At 43.0% G+C, this 27,788-nt stretch overlaps 4 protein-coding genes across 8 annotated transcripts; all 4 read right to left on the reverse strand.

Moving 5' to 3' along the window:
- Positions 1-4,356: 4,356 nt before the first annotated feature.
- LOC128430511 (transmembrane protein 272) lies at positions 4,357-11,466 on the reverse strand. 2 transcript variants are annotated; one of them, XM_053416597.1, is made up of 6 exons: positions 11,431-11,466; positions 7,206-7,266; positions 6,100-6,201; positions 5,961-6,011; positions 5,671-5,877; positions 4,357-4,833 (listed from the first exon to the last, which is right to left on the reverse strand). In XM_053416597.1, the coding sequence occupies exons 1-6, from the start codon at positions 11,449-11,451 to the stop codon at positions 4,649-4,651; spliced, it is 627 nt and encodes a 208-aa protein (XP_053272572.1). In that variant the 5' UTR covers positions 11,452-11,466; the 3' UTR covers positions 4,357-4,648. The 2 variants fall into 2 exon arrangements, with proteins under 2 accessions (XP_053272572.1, XP_053272573.1); XM_053416598.1 differs by lacking the exon at positions 11,431-11,466 and having other exon boundaries at positions 6,100-6,181; positions 7,206-7,276.
- A 406-nt stretch (positions 11,467-11,872) lies between these two features.
- Positions 11,873-13,906, reverse strand: LOC128430593 (transmembrane protein 272-like). The gene is made up of 5 exons (XM_053416695.1): positions 13,901-13,906; positions 13,089-13,170; positions 12,950-13,000; positions 12,641-12,847; positions 11,873-12,075 (listed from the first exon to the last, which is right to left on the reverse strand). The coding sequence occupies exons 1-5, from the start codon at positions 13,904-13,906 to the stop codon at positions 11,873-11,875; spliced, it is 549 nt and encodes a 182-aa protein (XP_053272670.1).
- Positions 13,907-14,988: 1,082 nt separating this feature from the next.
- Positions 14,989-18,775, reverse strand: LOC128430512 (transmembrane protein 272). 4 transcript variants are annotated; one of them, XM_053416600.1, is made up of 5 exons: positions 18,706-18,775; positions 16,905-17,006; positions 16,766-16,816; positions 16,475-16,681; positions 14,989-15,556 (listed from the first exon to the last, which is right to left on the reverse strand). In XM_053416600.1, the coding sequence occupies exons 1-5, from the start codon at positions 18,755-18,757 to the stop codon at positions 15,348-15,350; spliced, it is 621 nt and encodes a 206-aa protein (XP_053272575.1). In that variant the 5' UTR covers positions 18,758-18,775; the 3' UTR covers positions 14,989-15,347. The 4 variants fall into 4 exon arrangements, with proteins under 4 accessions (XP_053272575.1, XP_053272577.1, XP_053272578.1 ...); XM_053416602.1 differs by having other exon boundaries at positions 16,905-16,986; positions 18,706-18,762; XM_053416603.1 differs by lacking the exon at positions 18,706-18,775 and adding an exon at positions 18,546-18,699 and having other exon boundaries at positions 16,905-16,986.
- Positions 18,776-20,434: 1,659 nt separating this feature from the next.
- LOC128430343 (calpain-5) lies at positions 20,435-27,590 on the reverse strand. The gene is made up of 12 exons (XM_053416386.1): positions 27,426-27,590; positions 24,072-24,203; positions 23,756-23,967; positions 23,371-23,563; positions 23,107-23,300; positions 22,654-22,731; positions 22,151-22,574; positions 21,957-22,079; positions 21,684-21,880; positions 20,993-21,111; positions 20,698-20,834; positions 20,435-20,605 (listed from the first exon to the last, which is right to left on the reverse strand). Exons 1-12 carry the CDS (start codon positions 27,588-27,590, stop codon positions 20,435-20,437), a joined length of 2,145 nt encoding a protein of 714 aa, XP_053272361.1.
- Between the last annotated feature and the right edge of the window lie 198 nt (positions 27,591-27,788).

Below are 27,788 nucleotides of genomic sequence, written 5' to 3' on the forward strand. Positions count from 1 at the left end.
GTTATCCTGGGGAAACGCTTCACTTCCTGCATCTGTCATGCACCGCTAGCCCACGCTCACTAATCACACACTACGGTCCACCCCATCAAGTTAGACCCCATAGTGAAAACTTTATCTAAAATCGAATTTAGTTTTGAAACGAGGCTTACCTCCTTTTGGCAGTAGGTGGTGCTATCGCTAGCACTATACTAGACTAATAGATCTGTTCAGGTCAAAAACTCTCTTTTCTCTCTGCAGATCGTACAAATCTTTCATCTTTGCATCTAAGACATTAAAGGATTCTAACACTGACACTGTAACCTTAAAGCAAACTGACAACAAAGAATTATTTTCTTAATGAATCCTTTGAAGTGTGAAGTCTTTTATATATACAGCTCATTTGACCTGTATATTGTAAAGCAAACAAGGGCAGTCCATCAAATCCATGTCACTTCCTGTAGCCAGCAGGGGGCGCTGTAATGATGAGTCAATATTGACACATGGATCTGATCAGGGCGGGACTGTGAATGTGTGAATGAGGTTTGAGTCTGAAAGAACAATGCACAGAGGAGTTAAAATAAATCCCTCTTTTTTGGCGAATCATCACAATGTCACGCCACGACACGGTCACACCGTGTGATGAAACCATATATACCAAGGTAGTTTATAGTTCCATCTTGTTGATGATGTAGATGACATTCACAGAAGTTGAAGTTGATCTAATAAAAGCCCAAGGACAAGTTCATCAGACTTATTTGTTTGTCATGAAAAGACAAATGTCCCTTTCGATTTTTGGACATGTCGGCCAATCTTAGTGCCGGGGCTTCACTTATTTTCAATCATAGCAGACTTTGTATTTGATGCTAGTCTTTTTTTGTAAAGATGGACGACATAACAGCTCCCAAAATTGAAGCCAAATCATCTTGATCGCCCCCTGGCTGCTGGCTGCAGTATAGACCATGAACTCAGCCTCCTCAAACAATTGAATGCATGAAAACCAATAACTGCAGGTGTGAGTGACGGGCGCCGAGGGGAATGGGGCTGTGCTCGCAAGTAAAGTCCATGCAACTTGGTAAAATCTGCAGAGTTACAAAGTGCATGCTTTCTTTATGAAAAATGAATACCATGGTTAGGTTACGCATCTTATTTTGCCGTCAACACAACTGGATCCGCAAAACAGACAACTAATGCCCCTTTGACAATCTCCTTTGTATAAGTTGGTTATGAATACAACTCTGAATGTACAGTAGCAGGTGTTTCCGATGGGGAAACTGAGGAACACAATGAGTTTAATTAGTTTGTTTTACGAGTGGACTAAAAATCAACTACAAGACAAAATGAATTCACACAGAACAGCCATTTAATAATTTCATCATGTACAAAGCTTGAGCCTCATTTTCCGGCTGCACATATAAACAAATCATACTGGGAGAGACAGTGAGGGAGGGCTCTGCGGTTAGGAATCTTTATTTATGATCAGTGTTAAAAATCTGTAGAGTTACTCTTGTGTCTATCAGAGTAATGTGATAGACACATAGAGCCTGACGCGACGTGCACAGAAGACACGCCCACCCCCACGGTAAAAGTCTCTAGTCGTCGCCTCGGCCACACAGGAAGAAGCAGACCATGCAGCTGCTCAGCAGGATCACGCCGAAGAGGATGTAAGCCAGAGTCGTGATCCAGAAGGCGAACAGGTAGAGCGTCTTGTCGCAGTAAACGTCCACGTTCGTTGAGTTCTTGGTGTATTCCGGCTGGTAAATAGAGTAGATTCACACATTGCCTGAAAAAAATTAAAAATAAATAAGAGATCTACACTTTGGATTGTTTCATGATGCCTCCATCAACCAGCGCAGTTCCACTCTTCGTTTGGTCATTTCCAGACTCATGTAAAATGTCTGTATCATTTCTGAGTTACATTATCAAGTCATGTCTGTGACAAGAAAATAAAATAAGGAGAAGCCTGTGTCAGATCCGGCCTCATAAGCTGTGGAGGAAACTTGTACTTGTTATTTTTGGAGCACGTGCACTTTGCGCCTGTGGAGGTTGAACTTAATTCAGGTCACATTTGACAGAGGTGACAAATGAAGGTGATATTATGTACACAATATAATGTGTCAGTCTAGATGGCCAGCCCGCTGAACCAATAACACGGGCTGTGGAGGTTCGATAGACTACATCGCTATTGTAGAGGGTTTGTTATTTTTCTGTAATCTATGTGTTGAGGTTTGAATCTAAACAGAATATTTCAAATAAAGGTGTGTGTGTGTGTGTGTGTGTGTGTGTGTGTGTGTGTGTGTGTGTGTGAGCAGCTTTGTAACTGAACAAAGGTGTGGGATGCTAGTTTAAACTCAAGGTGGATATCTAGTGGCTCTTTTGTGTTACTGCAGTGGGTAGTTTTCAGGCTTCTGGGAGAAGGGCATCCAGGTGTGCAGCGACGCCTAACGTCAGCGTGATTAAACGGATCTCACCTAGAGCCGCTCTCCTTGGTTGAGTAGGGGGGGGGATGCATTCCACACACACGGTCATGGTATCAGTGGCGAGGGCTCTGACCTGCAGAGGAAGACCAACAACTGAGAAGAATTAAAAAACTTGAATTCTGAGGCGCGGTGATCTGCGGGAGCCTAAACACAAGAAGACAACAAAGTGCAATCAAAGGTTTTAAAGGTGATATATGTTCGTTTTCCCTGCTGCTGATTGTGGCTAATTTGCGGAAACATGTGTTGGTGAAAGACATTTCCTGTTGCCACCAGGGGGCGCTGTGATTTTAATTAATAATTTCTAGCTAGATGTCATCAGGCCGGGACTCTTGTCTTACATGTCTAATTTGGAGTCGATTGCACCATATATGTCCGAGATAAAGAACATTGTGTATTACTCCGGAATACTTTTTGGGGTTTTGAATTTCCTGCCACCTTTGGTAAAAATTGGAGCATGTCTAGGCCCTGAAAAAGCCCAAAAGGGAAATACAAATCCTTCGAAATACAATTGGGCCTCCCACCATAGGTGCTCGGGACCTAAATATGTAAACTGGGACACACATCAGTATAACTGACTACGTTGTAGCACTGACGAGCCCGAGCACACGCATTTTGAAGCCTTTAGGTGGAGAGAGCGATCAATGACCATGCGCACTGTGGGAAGAATAAACGCTTCACTTCCTGCCTCTGTCATGCACCGCTGGACCACGCTGACCAATCACGCACTACGGTCCACCCCATCAAGTTAGACCCCATAGTGAAAACTTTATCTAAAATCAAATTTAGTTTTGAAACGAGGCTTACCTCATTTTGGCAGTAGGTGGTGCTGTCGCTAGCACTATATTAGACTGATAGATCTGTTCAGGTCAAAAACTCTCTTTCCTCTCATCAGATCGTACAAATCTTTCATCTTTGCATCTAAGACATTAAAGGATTCTAACACTGATACTGTGACCTTAAAGGAAACTGACAACAAAGAATTATTTTCTTAATGAATCCTTTGAAGTGTGAAGTCTTTTATATATACAGCTCATTTGACCTGTATATTGTAAAGCAGCCAAGGGCAGTCCATCAAAGTTTAAAACATGTCACCTCTTGTAGCCAGCAGGGGGCACTGTAATGATGAGTCAATATTGACACATGGATCTGATCAGGGTGGGACTGTGGATGTGAATGAGGTTTGAGGCTGAAAGAACAATGCACAGAGGAGTTAAAATAAATCCTTCTTTTTTGGCGAATCATCAAAATGTCATGCCAAGCCACGCCCACACCGTGTTAGGAAATCATATATACCAAGGTAGTTTATATCTCCATCTTGTTGAGATGACATTCACAGAAGTTGAAGATGATCTAACATGTCAGCCAATCTTAGTGCCGGGGCTTCACTTATTTTCAATCATAGCAGACTTTGTATTTGATGCTAGTCTTTTTGTGTAAAGATGGACGACATAACAGCTCCCAAAAGTGAAGCAAAATAATCTTGATCGCCCCCTGGCTGCTGGCTGCAGTATAGACCATGAACTTGGCTTCCTCAAACAATTGAATACATGAAAACCAATAACTGCAGGTCTGAGTGACGGGCACCGAGGGGAATGGGGCTGTGCTCGCAAGTAAAGTCCATGCAACTTAGTCAAATCTGCAGAGTGTTACAAAGTGCATGCTTTCTTTATGAAAAATGAGAACCATGGTTAGGTTACGCATCTTATTTTGCCGTCACCACAACTGGATCCGTAAAACAGACAACTAATGTCCCTTTTACAATCTCCTTTGTATGAGTTGGCTATGAATACAACACCGAATGTACAGTAGCAGGTGTTTCCGATGGGGAAACTGATTAGCACAATGAGTTTAATTAGTTTGTTTTACGAATGAAATAAAATCAACTACAAGACAAAGTGAATTCACAAAAAAACAGCCATTTAATCATTTCATCATGGACAAAGCTTGAGCCTCATATTCCGGCTGCACATTTAAACAATCATACAGGGAGAGACAGTGAGGGAGGGCTCGGCGATTGGGAATCTTTATTTATAATCAGTGTTAAAAATCTGTAGAATCTTCAGAGTTACTCTTGTGCCTCCATCGTTAGCACAGCACACCCGCAGCCTCACTACGCGTGAGACACATAGAGCCTGACGCGACGTGTGCAGAAGACAAGCCCAACCCCACGGCAAAAGTCTCTAGTCGTCAGCTCAGTCACACAGGCAGTGGTAGACCATAAAGCAGCAGCTGCTCAGCAGGATCACGCCGAACAGGATGTAGCCCAGAGTCGTGGTCCAGAAGGCGAACAGGTAGAGCGTCTTGTCGCAGTAAACGTCCAAGTTCGTTGAGTTCTTGACATATTCGGGCTCGTAAATAGAGTAGATCCACACATTGCCTGGACAAAACAAAACAAATAAGAGATATACACTTTGGATTGTTTCATGATGCCTCCATCAACCAGTGCAGTTCCAATCTTCGTTAGCCCGTTTCCAGACTCGTGTAAAATGTCAGTATCATTTCTGAGCTACATTATCAAGTCATGTCTGTGATAAGAAAATAAAATAGGGAGAAGCCTGTGTCAGATCCGGCCTCATAAGCTGTGGAGGAAACTTGTACTTGTTCTATTTGGGGGTTGAACTCACTTAATTCAGGTCACTTTTGACAGAGTTGAAAAATGAAGATGATATTATGTACACAATATAATGTGTCAGTAATATCACGGGCTGTGGAGGTTCGATACACTACATTGCTATTGTAGGGGGGGGGTGTTATTTTTCTGTAATCTATGTGTTGAGGGTTGAATCCAAACAGAATATTTCCAATATAGGTGGGAGTGATTGAGTGTGTGTGTGTGTGTGTGTGTGTGTGTGTGTGTGTGTGTGTGTGTGTGTGTGTGTGTGTGTGTGTGTGTATGTGTGCAGCTTTGTAACTGTACAAAGGTGTGGGGTGCTAATTTAAACTCAAGGTGGACATCTAGTGGCTCATTTGTGTTACTGCAGTGGGTGGTTTCTCCAACTGTTGCTCCTATATTGACGGCACATGTGATTTGAACCCGGATAAGTGAAAGACAACGCATGGATGGATGGAAGGTTTAAATATCTGGCTCAAATTTCAGAATGACAATTTAAACCATCCAGCCAGAAAGTAAGTATTAAACCAACCACTGCAGCTCTCCTGTTGTGTTTCCCTGAGTGTCGGCTCATTCGCCTGCTCACCGCTACTTTTAACTCACCGGCGATGAACCAGCAGAAGAAGAAGCAGGAAGACAACGAGTTCCACGTGACGCAGACTAGCTTGATGGGGCTGCTGGTGCAGTCTTCGGGCGTCTGGGAGAAGGGCATGCAGGTGAGCAGCGCCAGCATCACGCCGAAAACCCCCGACACGATCAAGTAGATGGGGATGTAGGGCTGCACCGGACAGTCATCCAGATACACGGACCCTGGTGGAAACAGGGACATGTTCTCATTGGGGAAAAACAGACTCTGGTCTTTGAGTAAAACCTTGAAGAAATCTCTAACTCACCAATTGCGATCTGAGCAATAGGAATGGCGCAACCAAACAACTTTGAAAATCCTGAAAGAAGAAAGTAAATTGATTTAATTGTCACTTTTGAGCTTCTCTTCCACGATGCCTAATGTCAGCGTGATTAAACTGATCTCACCTAGAGACGCTCCCTTTGGTTGAGGAGGGCGGGGGATGCTCTCCACAAACCCGGTCATGGTATCAGTGGCGAGGGCTCTGATCTGCAGAGGAAGACCAACAACTGAGAAGAATTAAAAAACTTGAACTCTGGGACACGGTGATCTTCATGAGCCCAAAAGAGAAAACAAAATGCAATCTAAGGTCTTAGAGGATATATATGTTCGTTTTCCCTGCTGCTGAACGTGGCTTGTTTGCGGGAGCATGTGTTGGTGATGATGGAGCCCGGGGCTAGCGTGTTAGCATGCTAACCTTAGTAAATACACCCGCTGTCCACCAATAAGGAGTTGGACATCAGTTTGATAAGAACTCCTTTCAATGAAAGAAGCCATCTTTAATTTAATTTCCAATGTGCCCCATCAACTAACATGGAGGGAGTGACAGAAATACAAGGATTCATATTTTCTACAGGAAAGTTCAATTGAGATTGAACTTTCCCCCAATTTATCAGTTGGCCAATAGAAATTGGCAAAAAATTTGTCTATTTCCAATGATGCAGCAGGATTGGTGATTAAATGCCCCCCCTCCTCCTGTCTTCAGTTTGTAATGCAGGCTGTCCATTAAGCCGGTATCATTTTGTTAAACAATCACATGACATGTTTTCGACTAGATAGATAGATAGATAGATAGATAGATAGATAGATAGATAGATAGATAGATAGATAGATAGATAGATAGAGAGAGAGACTGACACTTAAGAGAATTGAAGAAAGTTTTTGTGGCTGAAACACAAACAAGTTGTCTATCGGTCTAAAACACAAATTACAAAATTAAGAATACTCAAGAAGAGAATTAAAGAAAGTGTGAAGCTAAAACACAGATAGATATATAGATAGATAAATAGAACACTGACTGATACTTGAGAGAATTGTAGAAAGTATTTGAGGCTAAAACACACACAACTACACACTACTACTACAACTTAAGTTTGCCTGATGCAAAGTTAACTTAATATACTTATTAATATATCTGGGCGATAATGGGTTTCCCTCCACACCCGTCCACTTTGCACCTAACTCAGTATCTGATGCATTCAAACGAGTCGAACTCTCCAAAGTAAACACTCACCTCCTGTCTCCAGCTGCAGAAGTGATGGGACAGCGCCTTGCACTCCGGGGATACACTGCATCTGACGGGAGCACAGACAGGGAGGAGGAGGAGGAGGAGGAGGTGGAGGAGGAGGAGGCGCGCTCACGAGGTCAGCTGATAATAAGGGTGTGTTGGGTGTTTTTTTGATTATGAGGAAATCTTGTGATATTGCAAAAATGTCTTAAATGTGCAATGAACAATAAGAACATAGAAACAGAAAATAAACATTAAGATCAATAAGGTAGAAGAAAATCAAAGATATAAGTAAGCTCTTTTTATTTCATTCATTTCAGTGGTGGTTTTTTCTATATAAATTTATCCTCATAAATAAACAAAGGATTTGGCTCAAATGAGCAGAACAACCGAATCGATCACATTGTCTCTTCTCTCATAAAAAATCCCCAAATTGTACTTGTATTATCTAAAACAGGAATTGTTTTCCGTGAGCCATTATGGTAATTGTGTTGGCTACTGCACATTTATTTCCTCTTAAATTATGACACTATGAAGCAGCCACAAACGAAGATTACAAAAATGACCGCAATGTAAAATGAACACTAACAGCAGCATTATGACCTCGATATATCAGGAGGTTTCACATTCATGCTTGTTCAGGTGTTTATTAACAGTGTTTAAACAACGTGGGTTGAAACACATGAAAGTGAAGGTAAGTGAAATGAAGCCACCTATTTTGAATCATGCTCTTGCCAGGCCCCGACTTTTTAGAAGGTGATTGACAGGGTAACATAGAAAAAATAAAAGAAAGAAAGAAAGTTGTGAGTAAAACCTTGACATGCAGCAACATGTGTATTTCTTCTATCACAGGTTATGAATGTTAGTTTAAGATACTACACTTTGTAAAGCAGCGCTCAGTAACAGCCCCGAGCCTCCTGATAAACAAATTCTGCCAAATGATTAAACGATCACTGAGTCACAATGAGTCGACGCCGTTTATAGTTTTCATAGTTTGTATTGAAACCGGTGTGGACTTTGCTCCGAGCTTCCGGCCAGAATGTCGTTTGAAGGCAGATTTTCTAATAGTAACAAAGGCTGCTTGTGTCAGTGCATCATTAAAAAAATACAATAAAGATTATATAAAAATGCAAAATATCACATCAAAGAGGTTCTTATCAGGAATACAATTGTTTGGCCTCCTATACCAGTCACCTACCAATACAAAACATCAGAATGAAACCAGTTGTGAAAGTGATTCAACTGTGACGTACGACTGTTTTCCTTCTGTGTCTTGAGTCGATCACGACTCTGTCAATCATCCCCAGCGTAAGAAAATAAAAACAGATTTCATTGAGTTTTTCTCTTTTATTGGCTTTTTGTCTCATTTCCTGTTAAACTGTTAAATTATCTGAAGTTACTGAAGAAAATATTAATGAAAAAAATAACAAAATTGACCAAAAATTGGGGTTAAAGATTAAAAACAAGAAGAAACATTTAAATTATAGATAAAAAAAAAATGTAAGTCACAAGTATGAAATCAAGTCAAATCTATGCAATAGTCAAAAAAAGAGACCTAAACTTAAAAGAAAATCTTGGATTAAGAGTCTAGTCACTGGTTTTATCTGTTCATCTCAAACTAAACAAACCGATCTTCACAAAAATCAATACACAGGTGTAACATGACCAGAAAAACAAAAAAGTCTTAAGTGCAATTTGAAAAACGCAACAAGAAGCCTGCTATTTTTGCATTTAGTGGCCATTTTGGCCATATTCCAAAAAATTTCTTTGAGGTACTTGTACCAGGGCTTTAATCAGATAAACTTCAAATTGAGATGATTGTCATCACAACAAGATGGAGATACAAACAAACTAAATTTATTTTTCGTCACACGGTCTGACTGTGGCGTCAAAGGTTGATCCCCCGCCATTCAATGGACCATGAATCCTTTGATGCTGAGCCGTAAACAACAACTCCACTCCTGCAGTGTTCAAAGATCAAAGGAATCTTTATGACTTTCAAAGATGACGTCTCTCTTTCTCTCTCTCAGAATTGGGACCTTTCCTCAAACCGTGTAAACATTGAAGTACCTGAATGTTCATCCTTCGCCAAAGGAGACGATGTTGTCATAACTCCACTGTGCATTGTCCTATCACCACCAAAATTCTGTCTCATGATCAGAATCACAGCCTGAACAGCTCTATGTGCCAATATTTCCTCAGTCATTTTTTTTTTTTTTCAGGCAAAACACATGCACAATTCAAATTGCATGTGCTTGGGCCCGCCCAGTGCTGCTTTGCAGTCCTAGAAATTTTTGAAATAGTATTTATCTATGTTCTTTGTCTTTCTTGTTTATAAAATTTAATTTAAAGTTAAAAAAAATCAATGATGGAGGAGTGGATGTAATAATCTCAGACACACCCAGACCTGATTATTATTAGGGCCCGAGCGCCGAATGGTGAGAGGCCCTATTTAAATTGTAAGAATTTTTATTTTCAAATGTAATGGTCCCAAAATCTTCATCGGGTCTCAAGAACTTTTTCTTTTGTGTCTGAGTTTTGCAAATAAAACATAAATTCTTATTAAGAGAACAATTGAACAACTGTTGACCAAAATTAGAATCCTTAAATGTATAAGGGCCTTTTGTGTGTTTCCTGACCAACAAAATAATGTTTCATGAATTATTTTATGCACTTTTCTTGTGGTAAATTCACTTTAATTCACAAATCTGAGTAAAGATTTGTTTTTTTATCCAGTTTGCTTCTTAAGAAAACTTAGCTTTTAGAAACAAATCAACAAAAACAGTCAGCTGTGAGTGGATCAGCACTTCACAACACGTCCCAATGTACTTTCAAGGACCCATTTTCTCCTTTTTTTTCCCATGTCGAAACATCTTAACTCAGCATCCGGAGAGCAGACGACTGACTTCCCATGACGCTGCGTGGCCCGACCGCGTAGAGAAGAGTTGGTTCTGCAGAATCAGATTCATGTCTTGCACACAGGGTAACAGCCACACTCTCTTTCCTTACATATAAACCAGAGGAGGAACCTGAAACTGTATGTGTGTGTGTATTCTGGTTGTCTCCGTGGGACCTTTTCTATAAGAGGAAACACTTAATTTGAATTAACCCTTATAAGATGAGTGTGTGTGTGTGTGTGTGTGTGTGTGTGTGTGTGTGTGTGTGTGTGTGTGTGTGTGCGCACGCTGCAGCCGTTTCAAAGAAATCAGCAGTGCAGGAGAAAATGAAAGTAACCGAGCAGCAGCAGCAGCAAACAGAAGCTAACTTTGTCAGTCAAGTGGATTAAACTGCAAAGTGTGAAGTTTAGTTCATGTCCTTACAAAAGTGAAATCTACGAGAACACATCAGCATGTACCAGCACATTTATTCAATATTTATTTTTAGATTTAAACTTAGTTATAGACTGTTATGGTCTTTCTGGTTATTTTTGCATGTTATGCACACTTCTGGATTCAGGATTGTTTTCCTGTGTGTGTCATCTGTCCTCTGTGCTTTGTAAATATAAACTCTAATAATATGAATTGCAAGTTATGAGCCCAGTTTATGTAGTGACAAGGGGGTAGACAGGAAGAAGTAGATCTCTATGTCAATATATATACGTGTACTGTCTACACCTGTACAGTAATTTAAAAAGCAGTTTAGACTCTTTATCTCTTTATGTGAACCATGTCTGTCTCTGTCTTATGCATTTTAATGGACCCTGTATTGTGTGTGTGTGTGTGTGTTAGTGTGTGTGTGTGTGTTTATGTGTGTGTATCTTCTATTTTGCATTTGGTATGGACTTCTGCACCTCGGTTTTTAACTTTATGTGGGCCTGCAGATCACGTTTTTGGACATAGTTCAGCCTTGGTTCATGTAATTACAAAGAGTTGTGTTGGTTTGATCCCTCAGCCACTGACCCCCCCCCCCACCCCTTTTTCTTGTTATTATTATTTAGGCAAATGAAGTGGCTTTTTGAGGGCTTTGACATGCTCATATTCTTACCAATATATGCAGAAAGTTAGAAAGTGGTGAAAATTACAAAGCGGACAGAAAATGCAAAGATAATTGGTTATTTATTTAAAGGCATGTGGTTGTACAAACTATCAGATTATGTTAGACGTGTCTGAAGAACTTGCAGAAACGTCTTTATACAAGAACATAGTTGCATGTGGGCCTCAGTGTGCACAGGTCTGGATTTCCTATTTCTAAATGCTCCATAAAAAAGAACTGAAGTCTTGAATAAACTCACAGTTAATGCAGGCTTACACATTGTGGCTGGTCAGACTGAAAGTCCTAAAGTCCTGAAGAGAAGAAGTGAACTGAAGAGCACAGGGGGAGGCCGGGAGAAAACTGAGCACAGCTGAGACACATGAGGGCGGAGCCAGGAATCAGGTGGTAAACAAGGAGGGGGGAGAGTGCCTGAAAAATGGTCGTCATCAAGGAAAAGTAAAAAAGTAGTTCCTCAAACTCCCCATACATGCTTCCTTCAAACTCTTGAACTCTTTCTGTGTAAGAAATTGAAAGTCTGAGACCGACAGTGCTTGTTCTGGAAATATATTTTGTGGGAAAAAACATAATTTGGGCATTAGAGAAAAATTACAGGATCCTAGAAAGTGATTAAACGGATTCATCTTGCTGCACAAGACGTGCCTCACCCACAGTTGACACGCCCACCCCAACGGCAAAAGTCTCTAGACGTTTTCGTCGCCGTAGGCTCGGCCACACAGGAAGAAGCAGACCATGCAGCTGCTCAGCAGGATCACGCCGAAGAGGATGTAAGCCAGAGTCGTGATCCAGAAGGCGAACAGGTAGAGTGTTTTGTCGCAGTAAACGTCCACGTTCGTTGAGTTCTTGGTGTATTCCGGCTGGTAAATAGAGTAGATCCACACATTGCCTGAAAAAAATTCAAAAGAAATAAGAGATCTACACTTTGGATTGTTTCATGATGGCTCCATCAACCAGCGCAGTTCCACTCTTCGTTTGGTCATTTCCAGACTCATGTAAAATGTCTGTATCATTTCTGAGTTACATTATCAAGTCATGTCTGTGACAAGAAAATAAAATAAGGAGAAGCCTGTGTCAGAGGTGACAAATGAAGGGGATATTATGTACACAATATAATGTGTCAGTCTAGATGGCAAGCCCGCTGAACTGATCAAAGGTGTGGGATGCTAGTTTAAACTCAAGGTGGATATCTAGTGGCTCTTTTGTGTTACTGCAGTGGGTAGTTTTTCCAACTGGTGCTCCCATATTGAAGGAAGTGAGGCACATGTGATTTGAACCCGGATAAGTGGAAGACAAACTTATGGATGGATGGTTTACATTTCTGGTGTAAAGTTATAATGAAAATTTAAACCAATCCAGCCAGAAAGTAGGTATTACACCAACCACTGCAGCTCTCCTGTTGCGTTTCCCTGTGTGTTGGCTCATTCGCCTGCCCACCGCTACTTTTAACTCACCGGAAATGAACCAGCAGCAGAGGAAGCAGCGCAACAGCGAGTTCCACATGACGCAGAATCGATTGATGGGGTTGCTGGTGCCGTCTTCAGCATTCTGGTAGAAGGGCATCCAGGTGATCAGCTCCAGCATCAGGCCTATAACCCCAGACACGATCAAGTAGATGGGGATGTAGGGCTGCACCGGACAGTCATCCAGATACACGGACCCTGGTGGATACCGAGACAAGAGACCAGTCAGTCCATGTTCTCATTGGGAAAAAGCAGACTCTCTGGTCTTTGAGTAAAACCTCGAACAAATCTCTAACTCACCAATTACGATCTTAGCAATAGGAATGGCGCAACCAAAAAAATGTGGAAATACTGAAAAGAGAAAATAAATTGATTTAACTGTCAGTTTTGAGCTTCTCTTCCCCGACGCCTAACGTCAGCGTGATTAAACTGATCTCACCTAGAGCCGCTCTCCTTGGTTGAGTAGGGGGGGGGAAGCATTCCACACACACGGACATGGTATCAGTGGCGAGGGCTCTGACCTGCAGAGGAAGACCAACAACTGAGAAGAATTAAATAACTTGAATTCTGAGGCGCGGTGATCTGCGGGAGCCTCAACACAAGAAGACAACAAAGTGCAATCAAAGGTTTTAAAGGTGATATATGTTCGTTTTCCCTGCTGCTGATCGTGGCGTATTTGCGGAAACACGTGTTGGTGAAAGACATTTCCTGTTGCCACCAGGGGGCACTGTGATTTTAATTCATAATTTCTAGTAAGATGTCATCAGGCCGGGACTCTTGTCTTACATGTCTAATTTGGAGTCGATTGCACCATATATGTCCGAGATAAAGAACATCATGTATTACTCCGGAATACTTTTTGGGGTTTTGAATTTCCTGCCAACTTTGGTAAGAATTGGAGCATGTCTAGGCCCTGAAAAAGCCCAAAAGGGAAATACAAATCCTTTGAAATACAATAGGGCCTCCCACCATAAGTGCTCGGGACCTAAATATGTAAACATGGACAGACATCTGTATAACTGACTACGTTGTAGCACTGACAAGTCCGATCACACGCATTTTGAAGCCTGTAGGTGGAGAGAGCGATCAATGACCATGCGCACTGTGGGAAGTATAAACGCTTCACTTCCTGCCTCTGTCATGCACCGCTGGACCACGCTGACCAATCACGCACTACGGTCCACCCCATCAAGTTAGACCCCATAGTGAAAACTTTATCTAAATCGAATTTAGTTTTGAAACGAGGCTTACCTCCATTTGGCAGTAGGTGGTGCTATCGCTAGCACTATACTCGACTAATAGATCTGTTCAGGTCAAAAACATTCTTTTCTCTCTTCAGATTGTACAAATCTTTCATCTTTGCATCTAAGACATTAAAGGATTCTAACACTGACACTGTGACCTTAAAGCAAACTGACAACAAATAATTATTTGATTAATGAATCCTTTGATATGTTCTTTTATATATACAGCTCATTTGACCTGTATATTGTAAAGCAGCCAAAAGCAGTCCATCAAAGTTTAAAACATGTCACTTCCTGTAGCCAGCAGGGGGCACTGTAATGATGAGTCAATATTGACACATGGATCTGATCAGGGCGGGACTGTGAATGTGTGAATGAGGTTTGAGGCTGAAAAAACAATGCACAGAGGAGTTCAAATAAATCCCTCTTTTTTGGCGAATCATCAAAATGTCTTGCACGCCCACACCGTGTTAGGAAATCATTTATACCAAGGTAGTTTATATCTCCATCTTGTTGAGATGACATTCACAATAGTTGAAGTTGATCTAACATGTCGGCCAATCTTAGTGCCGGGAGTTCACTTATTTTCAATCAGAGCAGACTTTGTATTGATGCTGGTCTTTTTGTGTAAAGATGGACGACATAACAGCTCCCAAAAGTGAAGCCAAATCATCTTGATCGCCCCCTGGATGCTGGCTGCAGTATAGACCATGAACTCGGCTTCCTCAAACAATTTAATGCATGAAAACCAAAAACTGCAGGTCTGAGTGACGGGCGCCGAGGGGAATGGGGCTGTGCATGCAAGTAAAGTCCATGCAACTTCGTTAAATCTGCAGAAAGTTACAAAGTGCATGCTTTCTTTATGAAAAATGAATACCATTGTTAGGTTACGCATCTTATTTTGCCGTCAACACAACTGGATCCGCAAAACAGACAACTAATGCCCCTTTTACAATCTCCTTTGTATAAGTTGGTTATGAATACAACACTGAATGTACAGTAGCAGGTGTTTCCGATGGGGAAACTGAGGAACACAATGAGTTTAATTAGTTTGTTTTACGAGTGAAATAAAAATCAACTACAAGACAAAATGAATTCACACAAAACAGCCATTTAATAATTTCATCATGTACAAAGCTTGAGCCTCATTTTCCGGCTGCACATTTAAACAATCATAGTGGGAGAGACAGTGAGGGAGGGCTCGGCGATTAGGAATCTTTATTTATAATCAGTGTTACAAATCTGTAGAATCTTCAGAGTTACTCTTGTGTCTATCAGAGCTGCCACAACACAGGTGAATAAACGGATTCGTCTTGTTGCACACCACGTGCCTCTCACACGGCTAAACTGTTTCCTCCATTGTTAGCCACACCCGCAGCCTCGCTACGCGTGCGACACATAAAACCTGACGTGACGTGCGCAGGAGACACGCGCACCCCCCACGGCAAAAGTCTCTAGATGTTGTCGTCGGCGTCGGCTCGGCCACACAGGAAGAAGCAGACCACAACGCAGCAGCTGCACAGCAGGATCACGCCGAACAGGATGTAGGCCAGAGTCGTGATCCAGAAGGCGAACAGGTAGAGCGTCTTGTCGCAGTAAACGTCCAAGTTCGTTGAGTTCTTGGTGTATTCCGGCTGGTAAATAGAGTAGATCCACACATTGCCTGGAAAAAACAAAACAAAACAAATAAGAGATCTACATTTTTTCATGATGCCTCCATCAACCAGTGCAATCCACTCTTCCTTTGCTCGTTTCCAGACTGGTGTAAAATGTCTATCATTTCTGAGTTACATTATTTTGCTGCATTCAAGTCACGTCTGTGATGAGAAAATAAAATAAGGAGAAGCCTGTGTCAGATACGGCTTCATAAGCTGTGGAGGGAACTTGTACTTGTACTTCTTGGAGCACATGCACTTTGCTCCTGTGGAGGTTGAACTCACCTAATTCAGATCACATTTGATACACTACATTGCTATTGTTGTACCGAGCGGTGTGGCCTAGGGGGTTGAGAGGTCGTTCTCCAACTAGAAGGTTGCCGGTTCAAACCCCACTCTTCCCCTTCTGCATGCCGAAGTTTCCTTGGCAAGATACTGAACCCCTAAATGGCCCCTCATAAATGTTGAGTGTACTAATTGTAAGTCGCTTTGGACAAAAGCGTCAGCGAAATGATATGTAATGTAGAGGGTATGTTATTTTTCTGTACTCTAAGTGTTGAGGGTTAAATCCAAGCAGAATATTTCAAATAAAGGTGGGAGTGTGTGTGTGTGTGTGTGTGAGCAGCTTTGTAACTGTACAAAGGTGTGGGGTGCTAGTTTAAACTCAAGGTGGACATCTAGTGGCTCATTTGTGTTACTGCAGTGGGTAGTTTCTCCAAGGAAGTGAGGCACATGTGATTTGAACCCGGAGAAGTGGAAGACAACGCATGGAAGGATGGATGGTTTAAATATCTGGCTTAAATTTCAGAATGACAATTTAAACTAATCCAGCCAGAAAGTAAGTATTAAACCAACCACTGCAGCTCTCCTTTTGCGTTTCCCTGTGTGTTGGCCCATTCGCCTGCCCACCGCTACTTTTAACTCACCGGTGATGAACCAGCAGAAGAGGAAGCAGGACGACAGTGAGTTCCACGTGACGCAGACTCGATTGATGGGGCTGCTGGTGCCGTCTTCGGGCTTCTGGGAGAAGGGCATGCAGGTGAGCAGCGCCAGCATCAGGCCGAAAACCCCCGATACGATCAAGTAGATGGGGATGTAGGGCTGCACCGGACAGTCATCAAGATACACGGACCCTGGTGGAAACAGAGACATGTTCTCATTGGGGAAAAACAGACTCTGGTCTTTGAGTAAAACCTCGAACCAAATCTTTAACTCACCAATTGCGATCTGAGCAATAGGAATGGCGCAACCAAACAACTTTGAAATTCCTGAAAGAAGAAAGTAAATTGATTTAATTGTCACTTTTGAGCTTCTCTTCCCCGACGCCTAAATTCAGCGTGATTAAACTGATCTCACCTAGAGACGCTCCCTTTGGTTGAGGAGGGCGGGGGATGCGTTCCACAAACCCGGTCATGGTATCAGTGGCGAGGGCTCTGACCTGCAGAGGAAGACCAACAACTGAGAAGAATTAAAAAACTTGAACTCTGGGACACGGTGATCTTCATGAGCCCAAAAGAGAAAACAAAATGCAATCTAATGTTTTAAAGGTGATATATGTTCATTTTCCCTGCTGCTGAACGTGGCTTGTTTGCGGCAGCATGTGTTTGTGATGATGGAGCCCGGGGCTAGCGTGTAAATACACCCGTGGACCACCAATAAGGAGTTGGAATCAGTTTGATAAGAACTCCCTTCAATGAGAGAAGCCATCCTTAATATAATTTCAAAAGTGACCCATCAACTAACATGGAGGGAGTGACAGAAATACAAGAAAAACCAGTGCTAACAGTGGTCTTGTTTTGCCCCCCCCCCCCCCCCCTCCTGTCTTCAGTTTGTCATGCAGGCTGTCCATTAAGCCGGTATCATTTTGTCAAATCATTTTTCACATGACATGTTATCGACTGCTTTTGGGTAATTAGGTCAGTTACTTTCACTACGGATCTTCCCAGCATAAATTACTTTAGTTCCTATTAATAAATGTCAGGAGATAGCATCAGGCCATGGGGATTTCTAACCCACGCACACTAGTAAGGGCGAAACAGCTGACACACAGCCACTGTTACTTCACCAATGAATCACAAGAGGTTCGACTGCATTCCTACAGGGAGCCTGTCAGACCAACAATACTGGAAGAGCAGTGACAAGAGGCGACCTGTGCAGAACGTCTCCCAACACAGACCGGGGGAATTAGAGAAAGTGTGGGAAAAGGAAAACTGAATCTATTTATACACACGTCCACAACTCAGATAACACAAATTAGGACCATTGAAGACAGGATAAAAGAAAGTGTGAAGCTAAAACACAGTTATATAGACAGACAGACAGACAGACAGACAGACAGACAGATAGACAGACAGATAGACAGACAGATAGATAGACAGATAGATAGACAGATAGATAGATAGATAGATAGATAGATAGATAGATAGATAGATAGATAGATAGATAGACTGACACTTAAGAGAATTGAAGAAAGTTTTTGTGGCTGGAACACAAACAAGTTGTCTATCAATCTAAAACACAGTTATATAGACAGACAGATAGACAGATAGATAGATAGATAGATAGATAGATAGATAGATAGATAGATAGACTGACACTTAAGATAATTGAAGAAAGTTGTTGTGGCTGTAACACAAACAAGTTGTCTATCGATCTAAAACACAGATTACAAAATTAAGAATACTTAAAGATAGATATATAGATATATAGATCTACAGATCGATAGATAGATAGAACACTGACTGACACTTGTAGAACGAATTGTAGAAAGTGTTTTGAGGCTAAAACACACACTACTTCTCTACAACTTAAGTTTGCCTGATGCAAAGTGAACTTTATATTACTGTATCTGGGCGACACATTAGTGTCGCCCAGATACAGTAGTTTAGTTTCGTTTTGTAGTTTATGACGAATACAGAACAAAAAGCAGTAAATCCCCCCCCAAACGAGTGCAGGCTGTTTCAATCCAAATTCACGTGGAAACTGAAGCTGTCAAACCTTCTCATTACTTGTGTTATTCTCCCGGAAACACAACGGAGACACACAAAGTCAACGTCTACTGTCCGATAATGGGTTTCCCTCCACACCCGTCCACTTTGCACATAACTCCGTATCTGATGCATTCAAACGAGGCGCACTCTCCAAAGTAAACACTCACCTCCCGTCTCCAGCTGCAGAAGTGACGGGACCGCGCCCTGCACTCCGGGCATATGCTGCACCTGACGGGAGCGCGCGCAGACAGGGAGGAGGAGGCGCGCTCACGAGGTCAGCTGATAATAAGGGTGTGTTGGGTGTTTTTTTGATTATGAGGAAATCTTGTGATATTGCAAAATGTCTTAAATGTACAAAGAACAATAAGAACATAGACACAGAATAAACAAAATAAACATTAAGACTTATTAGGTAGAAGAAAATAAAAGTAAGGGTTAAGTAAGTAAGATTGCTTTTTTTTATTTCATTCATTTCAGTGGTGTTTTTTTTTTTATAAATGTATCCTCATAAATAAATAAATGATTTGGCTTAAATGAGCAGTACAACCGAATCGATCACATTGTCTCTTCTCTAATAAAAAAATCCCCAAATTGTACTTGTATTATCTAAAACAGGAATTGTTTTCCGTGAGCCATTATGTTAATAGTGTTGGCTACTGCACATTTAATTTCCTCTTAAATTATGACACTGTGAAGCAGCCACAAACGAGGATTACAAAAATGACCACAATGTAAAATGAACACTATATTACGACATAGTAGATGTTTAACAGCAGCACTAGGACCTCGATATATCAGGAGGTTTCACATTCATGCTTGTTCAGGTGTTTATTAACAGTGTTTAGACAACGTGGGTTGAAACACATGAAAGTGAAGGTAAGTGAAATGAAGTCACGCAGTTTGATCCATGCTCTTGCCCGACCCTGACATTTTAGAGGTGATTGGGTAACATAGAAAAACTTAAAGAAAGAAAGAAAGTTGTGAGTAAAACCTTGACATGCAGCAACATGTGTATTTCTTCTATCACAGGTTATGAATGTTAGTTTAAGATACTACACTTTGTAAAGCAGCACTCAGTAACAGCCCCGAGCCTCCTGATAAACAAATTCTGCCAAATGATTAAACGATCACTGAGTCAGAATGAGTCGACGCCGTTTATCTCGAGTTTGCATAGTTTGTATTGAAACCGGTGTGGACTTTGCTCCGAGCTTCCGGCCAGAATGTCGTTTGAAGGCAGATTTTCTAGTAATAACAAAGGCTGCTTGTGTCAGTGCATCATTAAAAAAATACAATAAAGGATATATAAAAATGCAAAATATCCCATCAAAGAGGTTCTTATCAGGAATACAATTCCTATACCAGTCACCTACCAATAAAAAACATCAGAATGAAACCAGGTGATGAAATATAAACGTATATATTCTTATCTTCCCTAACAGAATCAATGTCTATAACAGGTTTGACCGGGGTCTCTTCTAAGCACTTCTCGGAGACAAGGCTTTTGGACATCAGCAGAAGTGAGTCAGCAAACAAACAGGAATGCACAAACCCGTCTCATTGCAACACACCTCTCTGGGCTGAAGGCCGGAGTGAACACATTCCCTAAAATACTGTAAATGTGTTCAATTCGGTATAAATATGAAAATACACAAATTGACATTACTAAATGCAGTTATTCAGACACATTGATGTGAAAAACACACATTTCTTATCATTTAATCCTAACATGATTTTTGGGATATTCATATTTCAAATATTAACAACAGAAAATAAAGATGACGGCAACAAGAGGAAAACAAAGATGATGACAACAGTAAGATTAATAAATATTATAACAACACACGATGAAACTTATTTTGGCCGCAGGGAAGACGATGGTGGCTGTGGCTCGTAGTGTCACAAGTCTGTGAGGCAGACGCTGGAGGACGTCTCCACGTGGACACAACCCGAGCCGGACTGTCCCCCTCCTCGCACGTCGATCACATGACTCCGAGTCCTCTCACACTCCGACGTCTGGAGTCGAGCGACGCCGAGCAGCGAGTCCCACAGCAGACCTCGGCCCCACAGCTGCACCCGACGGATGAGGATCGTTAGCGTGTGTTTGTATTATTAGTGTATGTGTGTGTGTGTGTGTGTGTGTGTGTGAGAAATGTGAATACCTCAATAGAGATGTGTGTGTCGGGGTGTCTCCTGTAGAAGAGGGATCGCAGGTTGAACTCCGGGTTTCCCTCCGCCTTGAACACCCGCGTCCTGATGACGTCGTTCTCACATCTCACCACGGCATAAACATTTGGAGCTGTGGGGCGCAGACAATATAAAATGGTGTTAGGCCACTTTGACCTTGACCTTTGGCCTTTGCGTGAGAGACTCTAAGGGAACATTCATGTCAAATCTGAAAGGATTCTCTCGAGGGTTACGTGAGATGAACTGTTTCCAGGAGATGTGCTGAGTCACCTGTCTCTTTCGGGGGACTGAGTCCGGAGGCCCTGCGGAGATGCACGCTGGTCACCACAGTGGGTTGAGGTAGGAAACACTGGAGAAGAGAGGGAGGCGGCAAATCCTCCTTCAATTCCCTGCATGGAGAAAACAGTTACAGAGCAACTTAAAAAAATCTACATAAGACCTATTGCAATAAACTATATCATTTAACTACATGTAGAGCACATGGCCCTGTATCTATGAAAATGAATATAACATCCCAGTGAAGTAATTTGATGGAATTTTACATTTTGTTACTTCAGAGATGTCGTATAAAATCCTCTAAACCACAGGAAGTAATTTGCATTTGTCATAGTAGCGCAATGGTGTGCGTGGATCTTACAGATTAACCCCAACCTTCACTACACATTTTTTTACAGTGTTTATGCTATTATTGCCATATTGTTTTTTTTAGCTGTTGATATACATTTTCCGGGATTTAATTTTTAAAGGTTCTCCTTATATTTTTATGTTTTGCGTGAATTGCATTGTGGGAGATCAATGCTAATCAACAGCAGTCTAAAAAAATCTGCCACAATTTTGCCTTGTGGACTTTTGAGGCAGGTTGTATACCGCAGCCGCCCACTAGGGGGTGATCGAGATGTTTTGGCTTCACTTTTCATATACAGTCTATTGGGAAATCAAACAAACACACAAACACACACACCTGAGCCTGACATGGGAATGGGAGAAGAGTCGAAGCAGGAAGCGCCCGGTTGCGCCCGGCAGGAAGGTGGTGGGCAGCACGACGTAGCGGCCTCCAGCCAGCGTCGCCCTCAGCGTCACGCTGCGGGAGTCCATGTAGACGGAGCTGCCCGCCTGCTCCACCACACACTGCACCCGACTGCGGCGGTTCACCTCCACCTGGGGACCACATGTATCACAGTCTTTGAGATAGCGCAAACATGTCGATATTTTGGGTCCACGAGCCGTCGCTCACCTTCAACACCTCGAAGCCGATCGGCAGGTTGTCTCCTCCTCCGTCTTTCCTGCGGACCCTCCTGTCCTCCTGCTGCAGGCAGATCAGCACCTCCTCCTCTTTGGCTCCGACCTCAAACATAAACTGTCGAGGAAGAAAAAAGCCGCGTTCATCTTACATCTTTTCTGCTCTGATTCAAGCACTTCCACTTTTACCTGTGGATTGTGCAGGAACGTCTCTCTGTGGTTGATGCAACCTCCACACCGACTCCTTTTGTCCACTTGTGCCATCCATCCTCCATCCCCCTCTCCACCATCCTCGTCCTCCATCACTTTCTTCACAGCCCTATCCCCCCTTCCTCCTCTCCGTCCGCCCTGCTGACTCTCCCCGAGCCGAGCCTCCTTCCGGTTCCCGCGCTGCTCGGGCCCTCCGGGTTTCATGTTGTTCTTCCCAGGGGTCAACTCGTAGTTTCTTTGGGAGACGGTGGACGGAGGTGTCCCGGGGGTGTTGGGAGCCGGGGTCCACTCCCCGTAGCAGTGGACCTCTCTCCAATGAGAGCTGGGCCACAGCAGAGCTCTCTCCACCAGCCGGCACACGACCACGTCTGTGAAGTAGTGACAGAAATCCTGGAAATCCATCCTGAGCGAGAGGAAAGTTGAATCAAAAATATATACGATAAACGCAAATAAATTAGAAGAAATAGTAAAAACAAAAGTACCAGAACTCCCCAACGTCTCGGACTACGAGGCCCATCTTCTCCCTCTCTGGACGACTCATCTGCTGCCACTGCTGTGACCTGCAGGGGGCGTGCGACACCAGTAAAGTCAAAGGCAGCTGGACAAACCCAATGGAAATGACATATGAAAAATACAAGCTGTGTTCCAACTTCTGAAAAGCTTTATGGCTCCGTTTTTGGCCATTTCAAGAGTTTCTCAGAGCTTCATAATGAAACCGGCAGATGTCCCCTTGTAAAACATTTCCATAGCTATTGTAAAATGTCACAAATTGTCCAAAGAAGTTTCAGTGGCGTTGTAAAACGTTATTAAAAATGTCTGACACCGTTAAATGCCGGGGAGAGATTTAATTCCCAGAGCTCCCGCAAAACGTGTAATGTACCCAGCAGCCTCACATGTGGGAGATGAGGTGCCTGCAGGGTTCACTGTGCCCTCACCTCTGACTCCAGGCACCCGTCCAGTCGGTGGTCCCCCACGGGTTCCTCATGCGCACCATGAAGAGTCTGGACGTCCCACCCGTCTTCAGCTGCCTCTCCCCCAGCCTCACCTTCTTCACCGCAGTGATCCCATAAGCGTGTCCTCGCACCAGGCCGCAGTCCAGCACCGACTCCACCGTCTCCCCCTCTGCTGGCTGAGAGATGTGATACGTTTCAGCCCATCATCCAGGTTCTATAAAGTCGCCTGAGGACAGAAGGCCCTACCCGTATGGAGCAGGTGATGAGGGCTTTGCGTTCGTGGGCCTTGGCTAACGTCTGGAAGAAGGTCCTCCTGTGGTCGCTGCCCGGGCCGAGGGCCGAGTGATCCAGACTGAGGGGCTCCGAAACTCCCCCGGTGAAGTCGATCAGGGCCTCGGCGGTGTTTCCTCCCTCCAGGGCCTCATAGCAGCCGTTGAGCCTACGAAGGCACAGTGACCAATTAGGTCTTGGCCTCTTCCCTCCAAAGGGGTTTGACTTCAACACCAAGAAGTGGACTAGCAAAATCATGATCGCACTTATTATGACAACAGTTATTTAAGGTGTTGTTTGGCAGTTTCTTCGATGTTAAACGGAAATATCATCCGGATTAGCACATTTCACAGCCACTCACTTGGCGTAGGCCTTCTCCAACAGGGCGCTCCAAAACTCTCGTGGTGTAGCCGAGCGGCAGAAGAGCAGCACCCCGTCCCCGCTGACCGGCAGACGGTCATCCACGACCACGTCCATCCAGCGGCCGAGGCGCCAGAACCGGAAATGGAAGATCCCAGCGTACAAGTCCTGACGTTTGGGGTTCCACTCCTGCTCCACGTGGTCAGGAATGACCTGGGAGATGAGGGAAGGAAGAGAAGAAGGAAGACGCGAAGGTTTAAAAAAGAGGATAACAAGTGACAAGGGAGGAAAGGAGGAAAGGAAGACTAACACTCAACCTTTTTCCAGAGAGATGGCTCAGACGCCAGGCAGGAAATGGCAGCCACCATCCAGCAGTTACCCAGACTGCCTTGGTGCAGGTCCCGAGTGCTGATGCCATCGACAAACAGACGAGGGTCCTTACATATTTCCTGGGTTGGGATGAAAAGAAAGAAATAAAAATCAATATGTGGTTATTTATGCTAATATGACAATATGCTAAATGCAAACCTTTTCATTTGGTGCTAACTTTTATTATAAATGGTCAAATATAACTTATTAGCAAATAATTCAATTTCAAGTCTTCCTGAGTGGTTCCAGGTTAATTTGATCAACTGTCAATATGATATATATTGATCACGTATAGGGGTGCACCAATATGGAAATTCTTGGCCGATACCGATACCGATATTTAAAATAACAATCTGGCCGATAGCCGATACCGATATTTGTTTATTTTCTTTTTGTTGTTATTCATTCACCCTTTTGTGCCAGAAAAATAATTAAATCATTATTTAAAAGCACTATTTAAAAAAATGTCAGCCCTTCATCACTCTTATCTTTTAATGAGCACAAATTGAATCAGATTTATGAAACAATCTTTGATTTAACTAAACTTTATTTAACAGAGACATATTATGCCCATTTTACCGCAAGTTGAAATGGTTCCTTGGGATCTTAATGAAATGACTGTAACATATTTTGGTCAAAATACCTCAAGGATAATTTAAAACATCACCTTTTTAACCTGTCTAAAACAGCCCTGTTAAAGTAGCATTATAGAGAACGCTCTTCTCATTGATTTACGGTAGCAGTATTGGCCGTTTATTAGATGTGTTACGGCTTCTGTGTGTATGACGTATGTTGTCAATTCCCTTGTTACCTGTGCATGAGACGGATGAGTAGAGCCGATGCACATGAGAATAAAGTATTTAAATAAGTACAGACGCTACGCTCATACTTTTTACGCCAAGTTACACTGCGTGAGTCAAGATAACTTAACAAGCCCTCCTCAGTTTTACCTGTTTTGAGTGTCGGGCAGAAATCACATCGCGTCAACACCCACCGTGGCCCTTCGCGATGCTTGTTTTAATTAAACAGTCGGATTCCCCTGGTCCGCACCAGTTCTCAGTCAGCTGCTAGGCGCCAGCCGGAGGGTTCCCCCAGCGGTCGCCGTAGCTGAGGTGATCCGCGAGAAGGGCCCGACACGCGTCCAGAGTGGCCGACACTGGCCGCGTACCCGGTCCCCTCCAACAGCCCGCCTTCCGCGCCGGCGATGGACACCGCCCCGCGGTCCAAGAGAAAGAAAGCCCCCGCACCGGCGACGCCGTTAGGCGGCACCGGATGAGGACCTCCCGGTGCCGCACACTGAGCCTCCGGCGGCGCGGAGAGGAGGGCGACGAAGCGACTGCTCCCGCAGCCGCGGCACGTGCCCAGCGGTTTAACCACAAATATGAACATCGGCCAATGATATCGGTGAAAGTCAAGTTTATTACCGATAAGCCGATATCAGTTAACGAGGCGAATATCGGCCGCTACCGATGTTCGGCCGATAAATCGGTGCATCCCTACTCACGTAGCAGCTCTGGATGCGTTAGCAGTGGAATGAGCCGTGTGATTAATGAGTGCAGCAGTTAGCAGCGTCTCAGTGTTTTACGAGGCCTGGGAGCTGATTCAGTGTCAGAGCTCTGCTGAGGAGACAGATCCTGTCAGTGGGGACCTGTTGATCTCAGTTTGGACAGGGTCAGGTAACCGCAGAACTGCTGCCGCACACACACACACACACACACACACACACACACACACGATACACTCCTGGTGGTCATAACCTCTTTCACTGTAACTCTAATCCAGCTCTCAGATGATATTAAGTTCATGTTAAGTGGAGATGAGCAGATGGGGCCACCTAGATTGTGAACAGGACGGAGTTTGGTGTGAGTTTGATGTTGTGTGTTTGTGTGTGTGTGTGTTTGTGTTTGTGTGTGTGTTTGAGGTGATGGAGGCAACAGACATCACACTATCATCCAACTCCTGCTGATAAACACTGTTAAATTCCTCAGTTGAGCATTAGCAACACCAAACCAGACATTTCGGAATCTGTCACAAATTACCTAATCATCAATTAACTAAATTAACTACTTTTTCAGTTAATCAACCAATCAGTGTTTCTGCCTGCTGTGTGTTTCACGGCCTGACATGAATTGATTTATTTACCAGGAGCTATTGTAATACACAGATATAAATAGAGTTTGGAGTCGATAAAACCAGTAACAAAACAAAGAGTCTCAAGTCCATGAAAAGTCTGGTCACAGCTGAGGAGAACCAAAGGCTGTATGTAAAGATGGAGGACATGATAGCCACTCAAAAGTAAAGCCAAAACGTTTTGATCGCCTCCTGGTGGCTAGCTGCAGCGTAAATCCTGGATAGTGTGAGGAAGTGGAAACGTCTCTTTTTTTTATAAGAGCGCTGACAAATTGTATTCATTTAATACACTTAATTAACCATTAATTGGCCTTGAAGTCCTTATTGGTTTTATATTATTCTCTGATAAGTATGACCATAAACTGGGGGTAAAATTGCATTGTATTAAAAATAAAGAGGTCATAAGAAATCTTTAATTTAGCTCAGTGAACAGTGCAGAAACTTTATTTAGATGTTTTCTGGCATTTATTTTCATTGCAGGTTCTGATGAGAGGGTTTTGGAATTTGTAAAATGTGTATCTCTATATCTCGTCGCCATAACAGAGGTTTATCTTTAGTCCTTTAATAATATTTTTCTGCATTTTCTCAAAAAATGTAAAGCTGTTATTAAATGTCATTATGTAAACAACATGTGGTCTGTTTATCTGAACTGGACATTCAAATAATTTTGACCTTGGGTTTTATCATCTCATTCCACTGTGTTTATTCCAGTACATGACACCACCATTAAAGGCCACTCGGTGAAGTGTAGCAACAATTAACACTTATACTTATACACATCCACTCCCATCTCAACACTGTGCTAAAAACATCTGGACAAAAATATCTGTTGTTGCTGCACAAGTCAATTGTACACACACACACACACACACACACACACACACACACACACACACACAATATGGAGGTCCGTCAGCAGCCTGCTCCACTTACTGCTGCAGTACTAAGGTTTCACTCCCTGACGCCTGTCCTATAATAGAAGTTGCTTTAATTAAACTAATCTGATGGAAATGTAACATACTGAGTAAGACACTGGATTTAGATGTTTAAAATTACTCTGTAGTAGAGGCCTGAACATGTGTTGTGGAATCTTTAATTTAATTTAATGCGTGTCCCCCATCCTTTATCCCCCATCCTCCCGTTTCTCCCCCTCCCACCTCACACCGACTCACCCTCGGCCTCTTCCACGTCAGACCCGGCGGGGGCTCCCGTTTGTAGAACAGGGACTGGGCAGTGGCGGGGAAGAGGGGGTCTTTAAAGAGCGCCCCCCGACGCAGGCAGTCCCGCCGCAGCTTGTGAAAGCTCTGACCCTGGAAGTCCCTCACTCGCTCGGGCATTCTCGTCGAGGCAGAGGAGGCCTGAGGAAAGACATAAATGGAAATGTGACAGGTTTATGGGAAATAATGACAAATAACAGTAGGGGTCAAATGGGAAAGAGTGGAGCTACTAAACCTCCACTGGTAGAGTCATGTTACACTGACCGAACTTTTTAAGAAGTCTATAAAAACACTGAGTATTTTGGTTGCTTATGATTT

The sequence above is a fragment of the Pleuronectes platessa genome, chromosome 23, assembly GCF_947347685.1.
Source record: "Pleuronectes platessa chromosome 23, fPlePla1.1, whole genome shotgun sequence".
In the NCBI taxonomy this organism is placed as follows: domain Eukaryota; kingdom Metazoa; phylum Chordata; class Actinopteri; order Pleuronectiformes; family Pleuronectidae; genus Pleuronectes; species Pleuronectes platessa.